The sequence below is a fragment of the Sciurus carolinensis genome, chromosome 3 (genome assembly GCF_902686445.1).
Source record: "Sciurus carolinensis chromosome 3, mSciCar1.2, whole genome shotgun sequence".
Classification (NCBI taxonomy): domain Eukaryota; kingdom Metazoa; phylum Chordata; class Mammalia; order Rodentia; family Sciuridae; genus Sciurus; species Sciurus carolinensis.
In genome coordinates, this window is record NC_062215.1 from 11698289 (window position 1) to 11716738 (window position 18450).

Genomic DNA, 18450 nt, shown 5'->3' on the forward strand with positions numbered 1-18450 from the left:
GCCCCTCCGCCTCCCTCACCAGCCTGTCCGTCAGACCCAGCTGTGCAGGGCCTGGGGCTGGTGCCGGCAGCAGGCCCACCTCCGAGTGTCCCATGCCCCCTGTTTACCTGCCCTGAGAGGAGAGGGTGGCTGAGAGGGCAGAGTCCCCACCAGCTCTTGGAGGGCCGAGGTTTTGTGTTTTGTGATGGCGCCTGAGCTCTTTAGAGGAGAAAGGTGGCTTCTGAGAAGGAGCAAAGTAATGAAGAGAGACCCCTCGTCCTAAAACAGAGGCAGCCCCCCTTCAAGCTTGAGAAGGAGGCAGCGAGGCTGGCAGGTGTCCAGGGCCCCCGTGAGCCACTCCCTCGGGCTGATGGCCTCTGGCTGGCAAGGCTGCCCAGCCCTGGGAGGACCTGGTCACGGGCCTCCCCTCAGTTAAGGCAATGGGGTGCACAACTCCTCACTTCCCCTTATTTCAGAGGGGATTTGGCCCCATGGTGCTAATCCTGAGTGGAGGCCAGGCACTGACCTGGCTGTGGGCAGTGACGTGCCCAGGGCTGGCCCCTCCTCCCCACCCTCCGCCCCAGGAAGGTTGCTGTGACAGGGTTACCGCTGTCACCTAGCCATGCGGGGTAGCACTGAGTGCTGAAGATCAGGTGAGTTGGAAGGAGCCAGCTCTTCCCCGCCCTGCCTGTGTGCTCCTGGGCCAGCTCGGGAGCTATTCCAAGTCTCAGTTTCCTCACCTATAACATGGGGACAACCCTAGTTCCTTCCTCAGAGGCCTGGGCAGGATCATTTACATGAAGTGTCCAGAAAGGTCATCGACAGGCTTCACAAACAGTAGCCATGATTACCAGAACCGGCGCCGTGTTATGAAGGAGATGATGGATGGGACCCTGTCGACCTTTGACCCCATTTGGGAGGCTGCACTTACCCAGTTTCCTCTTCTGTCCTTACACCTCCTCACACCTCCACTCTGATTGGAGGAAGGGAGGGAAATACACAACGGTTTCAGCCTCTCTGCCTGGTCTACTAACCAGCTGCTGAGCACAGCGGGGGTTACACAGGCGTGCACAGGGGTCTTGGAGTATCGGGAAGAAATACTAAATACTGCAGAGCCTTCCGTCCAGAGCCGTCAGCGGGCAAAGCCCCCAAGCGCTCGCACCAGTAGGGGACAAACTGCTTTCTTCTTGTGGCCCCTTTTGTGACCGTAAGTATTGGAAAAAGAGCAACTCTGATGACCGATGTTTGCTGATGGCTTGCTGGTTTGAGGAAGGCTTCTGTCCACCCTCGGAGGAAAAGAACGCGGGAGCATCCCTGTTGGAGAAGAGAACTCGTCCAAGGACGCAGCTCGGAAACCGTGAAACCTGCATGCAAACCCTCCCCATCCATATCCTACCTGCTGCTTCCTAATGCCCATCGTATGACTTTTGCAAGCTTGGCTAGATTTCGTTAAGTCCATTAAGGGAGGTAATGCCAGCTTCATTTTCCATATGACAAAACTTGAAACAGAGAGGTTTAGCCCTTTGCCCAAGGTGGCCCAGCCAGGATTTCAATTTAGATCTTTCAAATTTTTCCAGCTCAGGCCTAAGTCTTGCAACCATCGCTACTCCACAGGCAGTGACCTGTACCATCCATCATCCAAGGCCCCATGCAGAAGGGCCTTGCATGATTCAATGTCTGTCACTGTCTTAAAGTTCCTCATTCTGTTTTTCTGGAGGAGGGACGTGCGTTTTCATTTTGCACTGAGCCCTACAAATTGTGAGTAGTTCTGTCTCCACCTGATCAGGAAGTACCTTGCAGGATGGGATCCTCACTTCTGGAACAACTGTCCCTCCATTTTCCTCTGCTTTACTTAACGACTTCCTTTTCTGGATTTCCCTGTGTGTAGCTTCTGTGCCTCTCTCTGCTGTCCTTCCTCAGGTTCTTCCCATCTTGCCCTTGGTTCTTGAAGATGTCTGCCTGGCTGCTTCTTCCCAAGTTCCTTGCTTGTCCTTCCCCTGGGCTCCCTGGCTCCTATCTGACAGGGGCCTCAGGGCCTCTCAGGCATGGCCCTGACCCGCTCTTGCCCTGTGTCAGTTGTCACAACCTCCATCCTGGCTGTGACCACAGAGCTGTGTAAACACGTCTAGATGTGTCCCTATTTGGGAAACTCCACAAGTGAAAAATAACAAGTTGTTAGAATTCCAGGAATGCAGGGCACGCCAAGATTCCTCCAGCAGAGTGGATTCTCAGTGTGGCAAAGTGTATCACTTCCCCGAGGAGTAAAGCAGGGGCCTCGCCGCGGGGGCAGGGGGCATCTTCTGAGAAAGGAGGGGTTTGGTGTGAAATTCCAGGTGGAAAAATGTTTGCATCTTCCTATTACATCACGAGGTGGTTTTCTTTGAATTGCATAGAATTGGGTGTGGGTGGGTGCGTTTTTAATAACTTCACTTTAAAATAATGTTTCTTATGACCTTTGACTAAGTAATAGTGAGAGTAGGCTTACGAGATTTAACAAATAAAAACAGAGGTTTCCCAGTTAAATTTGAATTCCAGATAAACAATGATAATCTTTTTAATATAAGAATGTCCCAACCATCGCCTGAGCTTCCTGTGTTCACCTTATAATGAGGCTCACACCATACATGTGCGTGATTGGCAGCAGTATGTGAACCCTCATTAATAGCCCCTGCGGGTTGAGTCTTTGCAATTTGCCAGTCACCTGTGCATATTATCTCACTGAATTCCCTTTTTTCTTCCCTCTTCCTCCTACAAATGAGAAATCAGAGGCTCTCAGATGCTAAATAACTCATCCGAGGTGACAGAGCCAATACGTGTTAGAACCAGAATTTTAATCTTTGACCCCAGAACTCTTTCCCGAGCCATTCCTCATCTCACAGATAACATTGTCTCTCCATCTTTTAGAAAAGTCCAGTTCCCCGTATGGTCCCAGGACCTCTCCCCCAGGGTAGAGATACCTGTGTGCCAACCTGTAGGAAGCTGACCCCACCGACAGCTATTTTTGAAGCTAGAAATAGAAGCTAAGGTTCACATGGACAGTCTAAAATGGAGGCGCTGCAGCCTCAGGTTCAACCGAAGCCTGTTACAGGTTGAGCATCCCTCACCAAAAATCTGAAATGCTCCTAAATCTGAAGCCACCAACTCAATGACTCAAATAGAAAAGTTCATATCATAAAACTTTGTTTCTGCACAAAAGTATTACTTATTGTTTTTGTACCCAGGGGCATTGAATCATTGAACCACATCCCCAGTCCCTTTTGCATTTTATTTAGAGACAGGGTCTCATTGAGTTGCTGAGGCTGGCTTTGAACTCACGATCCTCCTGCCTCAGCCTCCCAAACCACTGGGATTACAGGCATGCGCCTGTGTACCCGGCTTCTGCACAACATTATTAAATATATTGTGTAAAATTGCCTTCAGGCTAGTGTACAAGATGTACATAAGACACAAATGGATTTTGTGTTTAGACTTGGGTCCCATCCCCAAGATAGCTCATTATATACCTGCAACTATTCCAATATCTGAAAAAATTTGAAATCTGAAACCCTGCTGGCCCCCAGGCTCTGGCATAAGGGTTATTCAAGCTGTAAGAGAGAGTCTGGTTCCCAGAAGACAGCTGGTAGTTCTGGAAACCAGAAAACAGAGCAAACCACAGCACGAAAGTAGATTCCTAAGGAGATAATAGAAGCAAATAAAGTCGATAAAAGATAAAAAAAAAAAAAAAAAATCTGAAAACTGAAGACTGAGATAATGGCCCCCAAAGCAAAGAAATCCGTGAGGCCAAAAGACCAGGAGAGGTGGAGGAGGAGAGGGGCGCACGTGGCTCAGGCTTGCAAGAGCACGGCGACCTGCTCTGTCCCGCTGCCTCTGTCTGCTCGGAGCCCTGAGCTCCAGGTGCGTGCCCGGGAAGCTGGTGGATCCAGCTCTGTGAGGAGGGTGTTTATGCCGCTGGCTGCGGAGCATGTGGCCAGCCTGATATCGATCTTTACTATCATTAGTGTTAATTAAAGAGTGTTTCCTGTGTTTTTGTCATCGTGTGGTTGGGGCTCCTGCCTTCTTTTTGTTTTAATTTTAAGTCAGATGACGGGACACTCATTCCTTCTGCAACATTCTCCGCTTCAGGGCAAAGAAGGAATCGGGGAAGAGAGCGGGCTCAGCTGGAGAGTCCACGGGCTCCATGATTCTGTTTCTCACAGATCACTCCGCAGCTTTGCAAAGGGCAGAGCTGGGTTTGAACCAGTCAGTCGCCCACCGGAAGATGTTGAGGAAGTCCCCAGTACCTCTGATAGCCTTTGTTTTTCTCAGCTGAACATCAGTATAAAAACCATCCCTCCCCTGAGCTATAGCAGAACACCCAGTTGTACAAATTGCTTTGCAGCATTTGCTAGTAGTCATGCAAATGTCCCGCCTGCCCTTTGAGCAGAGGTCATAGATCATTAGATACTCCTGTGAGTAATCCATTTCTGCAAGACTCTTAAGAGAAGGATCTGATTATATCAGATTCGATAGCTAGTTTATTCTGGCCCTTTTCCTACCTGAAATTCATGTCTTCTAAAGTAGGGCCTTATATTGAAGAAAGAATGGAAGCATATGATAAGTGCGGTTGCTAAAATATTTAGATCATTTGGGGGACTGTTTTCAATTTTTTTATTTTTTATTTTTAAATTTGTTCTAATTAGTCATACATGACAGTAGAGTGCATTTTGACACATCGTACAAAATGGAGCACACCTTCTCATTCCTCTGACTGTACATGGTGCTGAGTCATACCAGTAGTGTAATCATACGTGTATATAGGGTAATAAGTCTGTCTCATCCCACTATCCTTCCTACACTTACACACCTTCAAACCCCTCTGCCCAATTCAAAGTTCCTTCATTCTTCCCTACCCACCCCCCACCATTACGGATCAGCATTCACTTATCAGAGAAAACATTTGACCTTTGGTTTTTTGGGTTTGGCTTATTTTGCTTAGCATGACATTTTCCAGCTCCATCCATTTACCTGCAAATGCCATCATTTCATTCTTCTTTATGACTGAGTAATATTCCACTGTTTATAAATACCACATTTATCCATTCATCTGTTGAAGGACATCTGGTAGGTTCCATAGTTTAGCTATTGTGAACTGAGCTGCTATAAACATTGATGTGGCTGTTTTCAGATTTTTTGAGTGGAAGATATCCCATTAAGCTTAGAGAAAGTTCTTGGTTTTCTAGGCCTCCAACCATGCTAAAGTCATCATTTATTTGATATTTGTTGAGCATCTCCTTGCATCAGATGTTATGCAAGGGAAGATAGCCATGGTCTCTATGCCCTTAATAGTGATAGTTAAAAAAAGAATCAAACAAATATTTAATTGAAATTTTCATGGTGCTGTGAAGGTTAGGATGTGCGAGAATCAGACACCAACTTGAGCTTTCCTCCCTACTCCCCTATTGCAAAAAAAGATTTCCTGTGAAGGGCAACTACTTAAAAGCAGTCCAGGGAAGCAAAGAGAAACCCAGCTGGTTTAGAAAGCAGAGATGAGAACATGACTTCCTCCTCCACCCCTTGTCAATGGGCTCAGGAACCGATGCTGATTCTGCCAACTGGCTGAGGAAAAGCAGCGTCCACCTTGGACTACGGACATGACTCCAAGTGAAGGTCTGGTTTGGTTCAGTGGCGTGGACGGCAGCATCCTGGAGTGAAGAGGTTCAGCTTGAAGTGAGCACTAAGCAGGCGCGGACACAACCAAATGTAGGAAGACCAAGACTGGAATGACCACTGTACCCGTCCTCGAAGGAGAAGCGGCCCCAGGGCAGCCTGTCCCTCTCGGGTTGTAGGAGATGCTGTGATTCAGCTGGAGACAGATTTGCACGATCCCCGGAGTTTCTAGGAGGCTAAGTGTGGGGACCTTATTGGAGTCATTCTTTCTCTGCCTTACCTCAAAAAATCTGGAGAGAGGACACCTTTCAGCCCTTGCCCAGCATGAGCTCGCTTTGGCAGCTTCATTGAGGGGTGATCTTCCCACATTGTAGCTCAATTCTGGGGCTCAGTTGGCAGCGGACACTGAGTTAATTGTGTGCTTTAGTTTGGGCAATGAATCTTTTTTTTTTTTTTTTAATTCCAACTTGCAGTGGTTGGTCAGATTGTTATGAATGGAGAGAATGGATCTCACTTTTCATTCAGAACTGTCCCTTCGAGAAAAGAAACACAGCCACGGTCCTTGCTAGTTCCTCCTTCTCCCTTCTTTATCTCCCACTTTCCAAAATGACTCTACAGAAGACGCCAACCCCAAACTGAGCCCTTGATTCATCTTGGATTCTAGAAGAGCAGCATAAAATCACAGTGGAAAATGATATTCCTTCCCTGGCCTTGAGGTTGTTCTCCAGTATTTACATAGAATAGGGTGGATGGTTTTCTCTTGGGGAAAGGTTTTTATTTTTCAGATGGGTATTTGAACTTTAATGATTTAATGACTTCGGTTTAATGGCTTTGTTTCTCTGTTTTACAGAAACAAACAATCACTGCTGTCAAGAAAGAGGTAATTAGTTTCCTGGTTCCAGTGAAGTTTGGTTTAAAATCTTCCTAACAAATTATATGTACTTTGGCCTAATGCTCTGCACTCAGTAATGAAATGAAAACCATGTGTAATGTTCAAACAATTGTTTTCAAATTAATGGACAGCACAGAAGGACAAAGGAGCTTTTGTAAGGTCTGGCTGGGGCTGAGGCTGAGACTCAGGATTTGAAACACCCCTTGAAGTCACATAGCTGAGGGTTGGCCAGAGAGGACTGTGGGAGTGAACGAAGCAGAGCGTCCGTATCCTGGCCGTCTCTCTTACAATACAGGGCCTTCCAGAAGCTATCCACGGTGGTGAACTACCTATGTTGGCAAATTTTCTGTCCAGGGCCCACGATTGAGCCCTGGGAAGCACTGACCATTGAGATGGGCGGTGTAAAGGGATAGTCAAATGGGGACCAGGGTGGTCAAGGAGGGGATGGCGTGCTGGTGCTAAAGCTGTAGAACCAGGGCCCTGTGGTGGTGACCACCCTGCTTCTATCAGCCAGAGGCATTTGAGGGCAAGCCAAGCATCTTTCCCGGTATCTTAATTCAAACGCTCCTTGAGACACTTTATTTTTTTTATTTTTAAATTTTTTTCCCCAACTGGTGCCTTTGCCCAGACCAACACAGAGTGGGTAAAGGAGGCCACTGACTTGAAATTTGGGGGTCACCTCTCTTGGGTGGGGGTGGACTGAGCCCTTTTGGCACTGAGGTGACGGGTTTAAGGGAACAGAGTGGGATGAATGGCTTCTGGTTTCGGAGCCAAATGTAATGTCCGTGTTGGTGACCCTCCGAGGCGAGGAGTTGGACGTCTTCTAACAATTGCGTCTCTTCCAGATCATGTACTACCAACAGGCCTTAATGAGGTCCACAGTAAAGTCTTCAGTGTCTCTTGGAGGGTAGGTCCCCCCGGCTTATTGGTCTTTGAAAAACTGGTCTTGCAATAGATAGACAAGAGGGGAACTTCCTCTTTAGATCCTAAAGAATTGTAAGATACAAGCTCAGTCTCTCAGGTTCAGTTTCTAGTTCTTCCCTCAGAATAGATCTCCGGGTCTCATGCGGTTCGGGTAAATCAAGGGCGGCTGAGGTTCTGCCACTGGTGTGGCTGGGGAGGTGGGAAGAGTTGCCAAGGCCAAGCACTGGGCCTGTGGGGACCGAAAACTGCCTGTGTTCCCGTCACCACTCACTCGAACTTATTAGGGATGTGTACGCCGTATTTACCGGTTCAGCGTGTTGTTACGTGTCCACTGCTAACCTTAAAATTCAGCGTGCATAGATTGGAAATTTAAGTTAGATTTGTTGAACTATCAGCCTACCTCACCCAGTTCTGCCTGGGGAATTATCTGGGAGACACGGAAAGGTTTAAGTGCCTCCCCCAATGCAAGAAGTCATCCTCTTGAAATACAGAATTAATTCTAGGAATATCTTGGTCAGTCTGAGATTTTCCTGTGCACCTGGAAATGAGCTTGGTTTATTTCTGTTGATCATTTTTTTCTGAATATGTTAGACTCCAACAATGGTATGGGGCACCGTTGGGACTGAAAAGGCTGCATTTTTTCCAGTACCCTCCTTTTAGTGTGGTTAGGGGTCAAGCTCTTACAAAAATCTTCAAACATCTTTCACATCTTCTCAAATTCCTAGTTGGCATAAATTCCACCTTCCCTGGGAAAATGTCCCGTGACCCTACCCACATTTTCAGTGACTTCTGTCTGCTGCTGTTGAGTCCTGATCATGGGTGGAGACAGCACCCCTGTGTTCAGTGGGCTCCATTTTGGGTTAGGATGAAAATCATTGCTCTGTGATAAACTCAAAACTATTTACTCCGATGCTTCAGAGACCAGTTTCATGAAACCAAATGGGAAGAAAATTGAAAGAGACATGAATACTACTGGATACTTCCTACACCCACTTTCTAATTTTAGGAAACTTGTCTCAGGGTCTCATTACCAGAACTTTATATTGTTAGTGTTTGGACCTGTGGATCAGTCTTTTTGTCCTTCCAACTGATCCACTGGTAGTGTGATTAAAGAAAAAGCATCTTGGAAGGAGGAAAGCCAGAAGGCTTAAGTTCTGCAAACCCAAGACTCTCAGCCATGGATCCTGTTCTATCAAAATCCATAGCTACGGGAAGATTTTGAAACAGGTGACTTGTATACACTTCTGGGTGCAGGTTTCCCTACTTCTCAGACATTAGGAAATATGTCAACTCAGGCCATAGGTTTTCAAGTTCCCAAACCTAGGCATTACCCTGACAAAGAGTAGAATCCAACATGGCGGCAGAATCTGGGCACGTGGGTGGCAAACCTCATGCTTCCAAGATGGAAGCCAAGACCTGGGCAGACTGAATTAGCACTGAATTTTAAAATAGCCTGATGAAATGTGAAGAGGTCATGGTTTAATGGTCTAGGGACAGAGAAATAATAAAGGATCTGGATTGGGAGACAACACCTCGTTTCACAGGTAGACTAGGGACAGATATTGTCAAATACCTGCCAATCCCAGCAGCTATTAGAATACTCTTCTAAGAAGACAGTAATAAGTGTAGAACCAAACCGATATAAGGAAAGAGGAAAGGCTGGTCAATCCACCTACACATTGCTTTACTCTTTTGGTGTTGTGCTTCTAGGAAATCGTTTCTCTGTTTGCTTTTCAGGATTGTCAAGTACAGTGAGCAGTTCTCATCTAACGATGCCATTATGTCGGGCTGCCTCCCTAGCAATCCTTGGATAACGGATGACACCCAGTTCTGGGATTTAAACGCCAAATTGTATGTCTTCAATATATTGGGATTTTTAAAAATTGCTTTCAAATTGTAATTCACATGTATCTAATTTACCGAGAATGTTATAATTCAATGATTTTTATTATATTCATAGAGTAGTGCCATCGTCACTACTAGTGATTTAGAAATATTTTTATCACCCGAAAAAGAGATGTTGTACCCTTTAGCTATCACCCGCCAAGTCCCCAACTCCCAGTCCCAGGCCATTCCCCTCCCATCCCCCTCTGGGGTTGGGGATTGAACCCAGGGCCTTGGGCTTGCAAGGCAAGCACGCTACCAACTGAGCTACATCCCCAACCCCCTTCACCACCTCTAATCAACCTACTTCTGTCTCGGTAGAGGGATTTGCCCGTTCTAGATATTCCCATTAGTAGAGTCAGCAGTCCGTGGTCTTTTTCCGTTAGCTTGTTCATGTAGTGCAGTGCTTTCAGAGTTCACCCCCTTCGTTTCTGTCTGCAGCCCCGTGGTTTTCACTGTGCAAATGTACTACCCCTGTCCTTCACCTGTCTGTCCCTCAATGGACTCTTGGGCTGTGTCCGACTCTTAGCTGTTATGAATCATGCCACTGTGAACTTTCATGGTGTTCGTGGTAAAGGGGCAGCTGCAGTGGGTGACAGGTGGCTGGCTGGCAGCTGTGACTGTAGCATCCATAACCCAGGCTACTCTAGAATTCTCTCCTGGCTGGGGTGGCAGCCTGACCGTCCACTGGCTGGTCTTCAGGCTGTCAGGTGGCCTTGGAGTAGACCTGAGCTCTCTCCGTGGAGGCTAGCGGGGAGGGCCTGGTTGTGCGGATGCCACCGTGGACAGCACCCCCACCTCTGCACTTGTCTGAGGGGGCTCGTCCAGGGCTGCATCTTCCTGGCGAGTGAACACTTGGGTTAGTGCTTATGCACTAACTGGGGCTGGGAGAGGAGGACTGGGTCCAGCCGTGGACCAGGAGACCCACGGAGAGTATAAAGCCCCTGATTGCCACTCTGGTACCCTTGGCAGCCCTGCCTCACATGGAGTGTTACATCTATAAATCATTGTCCTCGCAGGGTGGAGATCCCCACCAAGATGCGGGTGGAACGATGGGCCTTCAACTTCAGTGAGTTGATCCGAGACCCCAAGGGTCGACAGAGCTTCCAGTACTTTCTCAAGAAGGAATTCAGTGGTGGGTATCTTTCCTAAATTTAAAATAAAAAGTTGACTTTTAGTAACGCTTCTTGAAGGTCTAGCCTAGGGTTCTGGACTTTTTCAGGGCACGTTTCCACAACTCTGCTACCGTACCCACGTAGGGATTCCCTCTTTACAGCTTGCAGTCATACCTGGGTCCAGGACCAGTTCCAGGCCTCAAAGAGGCCCCACAGTCTGGAGGGATAATCGTGTCTCCTCACCAAGTTCGCATTAGCTTTTTTCACATTTCCGAGGGCTTCATCCTGAAGTACAGCTTTCCGGGGATACTGAGGGAATGAGATGGGATGTAAAACAAGGGAGGTTTACCTTTTTCATCCTCTAGTTTGGTGTTTCTTTAGCCCAGGTCTGCAGCTTTGATCCACCAAGGGGATATTTTAAAACATATCTTTGCCAGATCCCACTCCCAATTAGATGCCTGTCTAATTGGTTTGGGCTGCAACCTCTGAAGATTGGGAAGCTCCCCAGGTGATTCTCATCTGTGACCGTGATTGACAGCCGCTGCCCCTGCTCCTGTCAGGGCCTTAGCAGTGTGCAGATTGTAATGAGGGGTAGGACCACATTTTACACCGCAATTTCTTAAATATAGTGTACTGAGGAACATCTGGGAAAACCAAGAGGCCAGATTAGAACCAATTTCACCAGGCTGCACATTCAATTGGTTTCACCACCTTCACCGAAATATTTGCTATTATGGGATTTTGTTTTACTTACTTGTGAAGTCGCGAGCCCTGGGAGCTTCATGTCTTGAGTCTTGAGACTCAACTGCTTACCACCCAAAGCCTGCTTGTCTGTGGGGTTGCTCTGGAGACAAATCCCACTGGACATGCCTTTGGTCTGTTGAACTGCCTGATGCAGAACATTACATTATGATATGGATTGTTTAAAAATTTTTCTCCCTAATCAAGTCTAATTGCCATAATAAACTCCAGAAAAGGTGAACGGAGGAGAGCGCTCGTAGGGCTGGCTGGTGAATAAGTGGAAATGGTGCCATCTAGTGGCAAGGTGATGAACTACACCTGAATGTAGTTCCTTTGAATCAAATTTCCCTGCATTATTAAAACCACCTTATTGTCAATCTCTTTATGAGATGCCCAAGGGTTGACGTAGGAAGAGAGAAGGTGAATAATCAGTTTTATCATTTAATTAAGAAAACAATTTGAGATATGATCCAAATAACATGAAGTTCACCCTTTTATTTTAAAAGTATAATGTTCAGTGGTTTCGAGTGTATTAACTAAGTTTGTGCAGCCATTCAAACTAATTCACTAAACCAAAAAGAAACCCCTTGCCCATGAGGAGTCATTTCCTATTCCTCCCTCTCCCCACTGCTCCAGCCTCTCTCCCCTCACCCCAGCCCTAGACAACCATGGATCTATGGATGCCTATTCTGGGCATTTCTTATAAACAGAATAATAAAATATGTAAAATTTTGTCTTTTTCCACTTATCATAGTGTTTTCAAGGCTCATCCGAGTTGTGGCATGTAATGGTGCTTTGTTCCTTTTTATGACTGCAATATATTCCAATGTGTGGATAGACCATGTTTTATCCATTCATCAGTTAATGGATGTTTGGGCTATTTTGACTTTTTTTTTAGTTCCAGATATTGCACCCAGGGGCACTTAACCACTGAACCACATCCCCAGTCCTTTTTATTTTTTTATTTTAAGACAGACTCTCGCTCAGTTACCTAGGTCCTCACTAAGTTGCTGAGGCTGGCTTTGGACTTGTGATCCTCCTGCCTCAGCCTCCCGAGCCACTGGGATTACAGGCCTGCACCACCGTGCCTGGCTGTTTTGACTTTTATCATGAATAATGCTGCTGTGAGCACTGGTGCATACACTTGTGTGTTTATTTATTTTTTTGGTATTAAAATATATATAAGTGAATCTACCATTTTATTTCTGTTTTTCCAAGTTATTAAACTTTACCATTTAAACTATGATTCTTAAGCATATAACTTAGTGGCAGTGAGCACAGTCACATTGCTGTGCAGCCGTCACCACCACCCACCTGCAGAACTTTTTCATCCTCTCAAGTGAAACTCTGTCCCCATCACACACTGAATCCCACTCCCTCCAGCTCCTGGCACCCACCATGCTTTCTGTTGCTTTGAACTCGATTGCTTTAGGCACCACATCAGTGGACTCACTCAATATCTGTCCTTTGCACCTGGCTTACTGCACTAGCCCGATGTCCTCAGGTTTCTCCACATTGTGTCATGTGTCAGGACCCCTCCCTTTTCAGTCTGCTTCCTGAGCGATCCCCTGGGGCATGTGAGGACCACTCTCTGTCTATCATTCCTCCACCCATGGCTGTCTGGAGTTATTTTCACCTTTGGCTACTGTGGGTAGTTGCTGAGTTCATTTTAGCCATAAACCATTAGCTGTCCTTTGCGGTGGGCAAGATGGTCCCTCGCAGTTGGTGTCAGTTAAGAGCATGGCTGGCCTATGATCCTGGCGTACAGAACACCCTGAAGTTCATGCCGAAGAGGAAGGACCTGCGTGGAGTTAAGGGACAAACGCCAACTGCTTTAGAATTGTGCGGCCTTTCCCAATCTGAAATACCTGGGAGCTTAAAAAAAAAGAGCCAGGAGAGGAGAGGAGGGGGTCTCTTCCGTTTCCCTGTGCCGAGGCCTTCCGTGGTTGACACACACGCACACGCGCAGGCAGGCACGCTCTCACAGGCTCTCGCTCCTCTGTTAGTGTGATCATCTTTATTTCCCCAGGCAAAAAAGTCCCCCTGGGATCGCTGCATCCACCCGTTCCCAGGGCTTCTGGTGGACAACTGGCGAGAGAACTTGAAGTTGGGAGGAGATTAAGGGTTTCTAGGGGTCTGGTTTTTCTTCTGGGCCAAGAGGATCAGAGTCCCCTGGGCTCTGGTGACGCTCAGTGGAATCCCCCCGGTGGCCAGGCCTTCCCTGAGGGTCAGTCCATCAGCATCATGCCCGAGTGATGTGAGGGCTCTGCAAGGACCTTTGGGCTGGAACCCCTGGGAGGGGCTGCGGAGGTTGGTGTCTCCACACACAGTCAGACAGGAGGCGAAGTCATGCAGTCACTGAAGGCAGCCGGGACGTTCAGGAGGAAAGTCTATTGTGTAGTGACATGTGCTTCTGAGCTTCATCCCTCGGCCTTGCTCAGGCAGTGTTTGCTTTAGGCAAAATGTGGTCGTTTCTGGGGGGCTTTGTGAGCTGCAGCCTGTGCACTGCGGGAGGAAGGAGCAGCCCCCACAAGGCGATGGGCTGCCCGGAAGGTGGTGGGCGCTGACCTAGTGTGTTCCAAAAGATGCCAGCAGCCCGAGCCACAGCTGGTTCCAGCTGCCGTCCCACGCGGGAAGGCAGGTGTGGCTCCTCCCCCCAGGAGTATGTCACGGAAGGGTGCTCACCGCACTGCAGAACGGAGCCTGTCCCAGCTGACCCATTTCTTTGATGTCCTCCTTTCTTCTCTCCACGGGGTGCCCATCTGCCTTTCACCTGTGTGGACCCTTCCACTCTGTGCAGGGGAGAACCTGGGATTCTGGGAAGCCTGTGAGGACCTGAAGTATGGAGATCAGTCCAAGGTCAAGGAGAAGGCGGAGGAGATTTACAAGTGAGGACCGGCTGGCTGGTGGGGACAGCCTTCCTGGTGTGGGGCTGGGGTGGAATGGGAGGTCCCACACCGGCACCTGCTGCCTGCTTCTGGAGGCCAGGGTGCCTTCAAAGGCGGCCTGGGGGATGGACATGGGATCCCCGCTTCCATGAGAATGTGTCCACAGGCTAAGAAGCAAGCTGCAGGCGTCCAGTGCAGGACTCTTAAACTGACCCTCGTCAGTCTCCTTGGGTTGTATGTGTGACTTCCACTCCTCAGCCTGGCCGTACCCTTGTCCTGCTGTGGGTACCTCCTGCTGGTCCTCCTGTATGCGCCAGGCACAGTGGGCACCAGTCTTGGGCTCTGAGGGCCCAGTGGTTTTTGCTCCCATTCACCACTATGCTGGGCTTCCCAAGGCCAGTACTGCACAGCTAACACCAGCCCTTGGCAGCCCCAGACCCAGGTGCTGGTCTTCAGGCAGCAGGCCGGACGGCCCCTCCCCTCAGAGACTCAGCCTTGGTTCCTAAGGCCTCAGGTGGGACCACCTGGTGTTCGGAGAGACTGGCTGCTCTGTTCTCCTGCAGGTTCACTGGCCTCCCCCAATGGGAGGGGATCTGGGGAGTCCGAGAAATCTCTGTGACAGGCTTCCCCAGAACAATGGGCTCCTAACTGTGTTCAGGACACATGGATAACTCCTAATGCCAAAAATGTGCTGTAGGGGAGCAGCAGCCTCCAACTGCATCAGCCTCCTTCCTCCCCAGCCTCCTTTCTCCCCAGCCTCCCCACTTACGTAAATATCTGTTTGAATTCCAAATGTTTAATGCACACTTAGGAGGGAGGAACTCATCCATGTGAATATTTGCAACCTGTAACTACTGAGCATCAGAAGTAGCAAGGAAGCTCCCTGTGCCCAAATTCCAGGTAGAACCACAGGACTTAGAAGGTAGGGCCAACTTTGGGGTCAGTGGCCAGGCCACCCAGATGGTCACACCTTTGAGAGCTGGGAATAAGGGCTTCCTCCCAAGTCAGCACTGGAGATTTATCACCAAACCTGTTTAGGCTGGGACGGGGAGAACAGAACACCTGTTTGGAGGTGTCTTGTCCTGGTTCCAGGTTGGCCCTGGAATCCAGGTGAGTCAGGAGGCAGAAGGTGCTAAATTGGAGGTGGATTGGCCAGGGCCTTCTCTGCCTGGGCTGTCCCTCCTAGAGGGCAGGGACATCCAGCTTAGATTCGCTCACTCCCACTTCTGGCCTGGCTGTTTTGTTGCTTCCAGGAAAAGTTGCTGGACCACCTCTTCGAAGTTCAAACTCTTTAGTGTTTTCTAAAAAACAAAACAAACAACAAGAGGAACCTCACCTGGGGAGCCCGCTGTCAATCTGTCCCAAGCAGCTGTGAACTTGGTTGAGCTACTCTTGTGACGATCTCCCTCCTTCCCCAGACTGTTCCTGGCCCCAGGAGCGAGGCGGTGGATCAACATAGACGGCAAAACCATGGACATCACAGTGAAGGGGCTGAAGCACCCCCACCGCTACGTGCTGGATGCGGCGCAAACCCACATTTACATGCTCATGAAGAAGGTAGTGGAGTCTGGCCGAGGTCGGGCAGAGGCCAGGGAGCACCCTTCCCAGCCACCTGGGAGGCTCTTTAGATGACGTGAGGATATGGCTTTGCTGGTGGTAGGAGGCAGGACTGTCCATTGGGCTGGGCTGGACCCTCCCTGAGCCCCTGGTCCACTGGCCAGAGAGGACAGCTGTAGCAGCTGTTTGCACTTATGGGTTCCTTGTTCTGCAGTAGTGAGATAGGTATTATTAATGACATTGAAAATGACAGTTTTAATATGATAATCACTTTCGAAGCCTTACAGGTGTAGCCAAAGCGCAAAGCAAGAACTTTGTTCTCCAGGAGATTCCCGAGGGGGGCTTTGCTCCTCCAGACCCAAGGTCTCAGCAGAGACGGATGGGGGGTGCCAGCTCCTAGTGTCACCGAGTCCAGATGCTCCTGGTCTGTGTTTTGGGGTGGTGGCAGTTCTCACGGTCCTGGGCAAATAGAACACGTGGCAGGTTTGGTGTCTAAAAGGCACAAAGGAGGTGTGATTGTGGTCAGACCCTGGGGAATTCGGATCGCCTCCTGGATAATTAGTGAAATGCGAACATGGTAGGACTTTAAAATAAAGGGACGTGAGATAAGATCAGGCAGAGGCAGGGCTGGAGAATTGTCTAGTTTGGCCCATGCTTGGGGGTGGGGTGGGGAGGACTGTTGGTCCAGGAAGGTCCCACGACAGCCTTCCTCTGAGCAACTGGGAATCCCAAAAAGGCTGTCTTCTGGTGCTTCCATCTCCCATTACGGTGACTATTCCTTTTACGGCAAAGTGCCTGGTCCCTTGTCGAGTGGTCGGAACTGGTGTGAATGGTCAATGTTGCTTGTTTCCCTCTATTTTTTTTCTAGTTGGTCTCTGATTGTGTTGTGAGGAAACACATTCACGCTCGAAACAGGTCCTCCTTTAGGATTCCTGGCGGGCCACCGGGGCCATCTCTCGTCACTTTTCCATCACTGCGGTTTCTCTGGGTTTTTCTTCCTAGAAGATTCACAGCACATGGTTTCTTTAAAAATAGTCCTCCTTAACGTACTTTGAAGTGTGTCGATTCTTAAAAATGTGGTTTCAAGAGATGCCCGGGGAGGCCAGCTCCCACAGGATGGAACGGCGTCCTGGGTGGCTTAGGAAATGAACCACGTCTGTGCTCATTGGTCTCCACACCCCCACAGGCTGCATCCTGTGGTGACCAGCAGGACAGGACTCCATGGCTCCATGATCCCTATTTCTTCCCAGAACTGTTCCTGCCCCCACTTAGTCTTCGGAATAGCACCCTTCAGTAGACCACCCCCTGCTCCCGGGGTTTTGCAGTGGGCTTTGTCCCCTGTTTGTTACGGCTGAAGCTTTGGGCTGGCTCGAAAGTAGCAACGTCCCTGAACCTGCCCAAGGCCCCAGGAAACACCCCTATGAGAAGCGTCTGAGTCTTAAACTCTTCCTTCTTGTCTTTTCTTGCTGTCAGACCCCAAACACAGGGCAGAAAGGGAGGCTGGGGGGCCTGGAGGTGGGCTGCATACCGTGGCTACTTGCCACCTTTGGAAGATGCTGGGCAGGAGAAGTCAGTGTCCTCTGGTTCACTACATGGTGATATTACAGGAGGTTCACAACAGGAGGATATTAGCGAGCGGGGTTAGAGACAGGTTGCCCCGTCCTTGGGGTTTCTGATTAGGTAGGACTGGGGTGCACTGGGACTGTGCGTGTCTAGCAGGTTCTGGGGTGAAATGGATGCTCCTGGTCTGGGGCCCACACCGGAGGGTGGTTCCCCTCAACGCCTCCCTGGACACCTTGCATTCAAAGGGATTCGCTCGAGAACGGCGAGTGTGTCGTGTGATGTGGTCAATCCCCTCTCATAATCACTGTTTTTTTCTTGTTCCAATTAGGATTCCTATGCTCGCTATTTAAAATCCCCCATCTATAAGGAAATGCTGGCCAAAGCTATTGAACCTCAGGAAACCACCAAGAAAAGGCAAGTGGAGCTGTTTGTACCTGCTGGTTGCCTGCTGTTTAGTTTAAAGAGGGGCCTGGGTCTCTTCCAGCCAAATGGCTACCACAGAGACCTTGGCCTGATGAAAATATAACGGTCTGGGAAGGATTGCTTGGCAAAGGGGCACCTCGTTGGCTTCATTGCACCCTGAAATTGTTCCAGCGAGACTCCTTAGTAATTGCCTCCAGAAAGCCTTGTTTTCCTAATGCCCGTGCCAAAGGGTTCTGATTATCACATCAATAATCACCCTTATCACCAATAAAAACATCTCATTGGTTTTTTTCTTTTTTAAATTGCTCTACTTCTCCATCTTCAAACTGATCCCTGAGAATTCACAAGCTACCTCCTTGAGTCTGTTCTCTTTGAAGACTTTAGAAAAGCGAACTGAGCCCCGAAAGAAAATGCTAGGCTGTCCGGGGAAATGAACAGTGACACCCCAAGTGTTCCTGCTGTCTCCAGGGATTACTGTTTTTAGAAGTTCATTAACTCATTCGTTCTCACTTTCCTTGTTGGGACTGTGGATCATTCCACCTTGTACAGCCATCAGAACATTGGATGGTATCATGTTTTCTTAGGGGCAGATTGAACTCTTTATTGGGGGAAAAAAATACCCTACTCTTTGAAGATTCAAACGAGTAAGCAAACGAGAAGTCGTGGGACCCTGGCAGAAGTTTATCAAAACCCCGCCAGCCATGTGTCCTGTCCCCCATGGTTGGTAAATTCTGCTTGTCCGGTTAGCTCACCCAGGGTGCTTGTCCAACTCTACAGTCAATTCAAAAGGGGTCATTGGACCAGAGTCTTTATCAAAGAAACTTAAGAAGAAAACACC

General features: G+C 48.7%; 1 protein-coding gene across 1 annotated transcript in view; it reads left to right on the plus strand.

The window, feature by feature from the left end:
* The window catches only part of Rgs9 (regulator of G protein signaling 9), a 70044-nt gene that overhangs the window by 34453 nt on the left and 17141 nt on the right, over positions 1–18450 (plus strand). The window contains exons 10-16 of the mRNA XM_047546231.1: positions 6476–6505; positions 7363–7424; positions 9179–9292; positions 10345–10460; positions 13982–14069; positions 15488–15626; positions 17518–17603. Of these exons, the coding sequence (XP_047402187.1) occupies positions 6476–6505; positions 7363–7424; positions 9179–9292; positions 10345–10460; positions 13982–14069; positions 15488–15626; positions 17518–17603 (635 nt within the window). The remainder of the gene's footprint in view (positions 1–6475; positions 6506–7362; positions 7425–9178; positions 9293–10344; positions 10461–13981; positions 14070–15487; positions 15627–17517; positions 17604–18450) is intronic.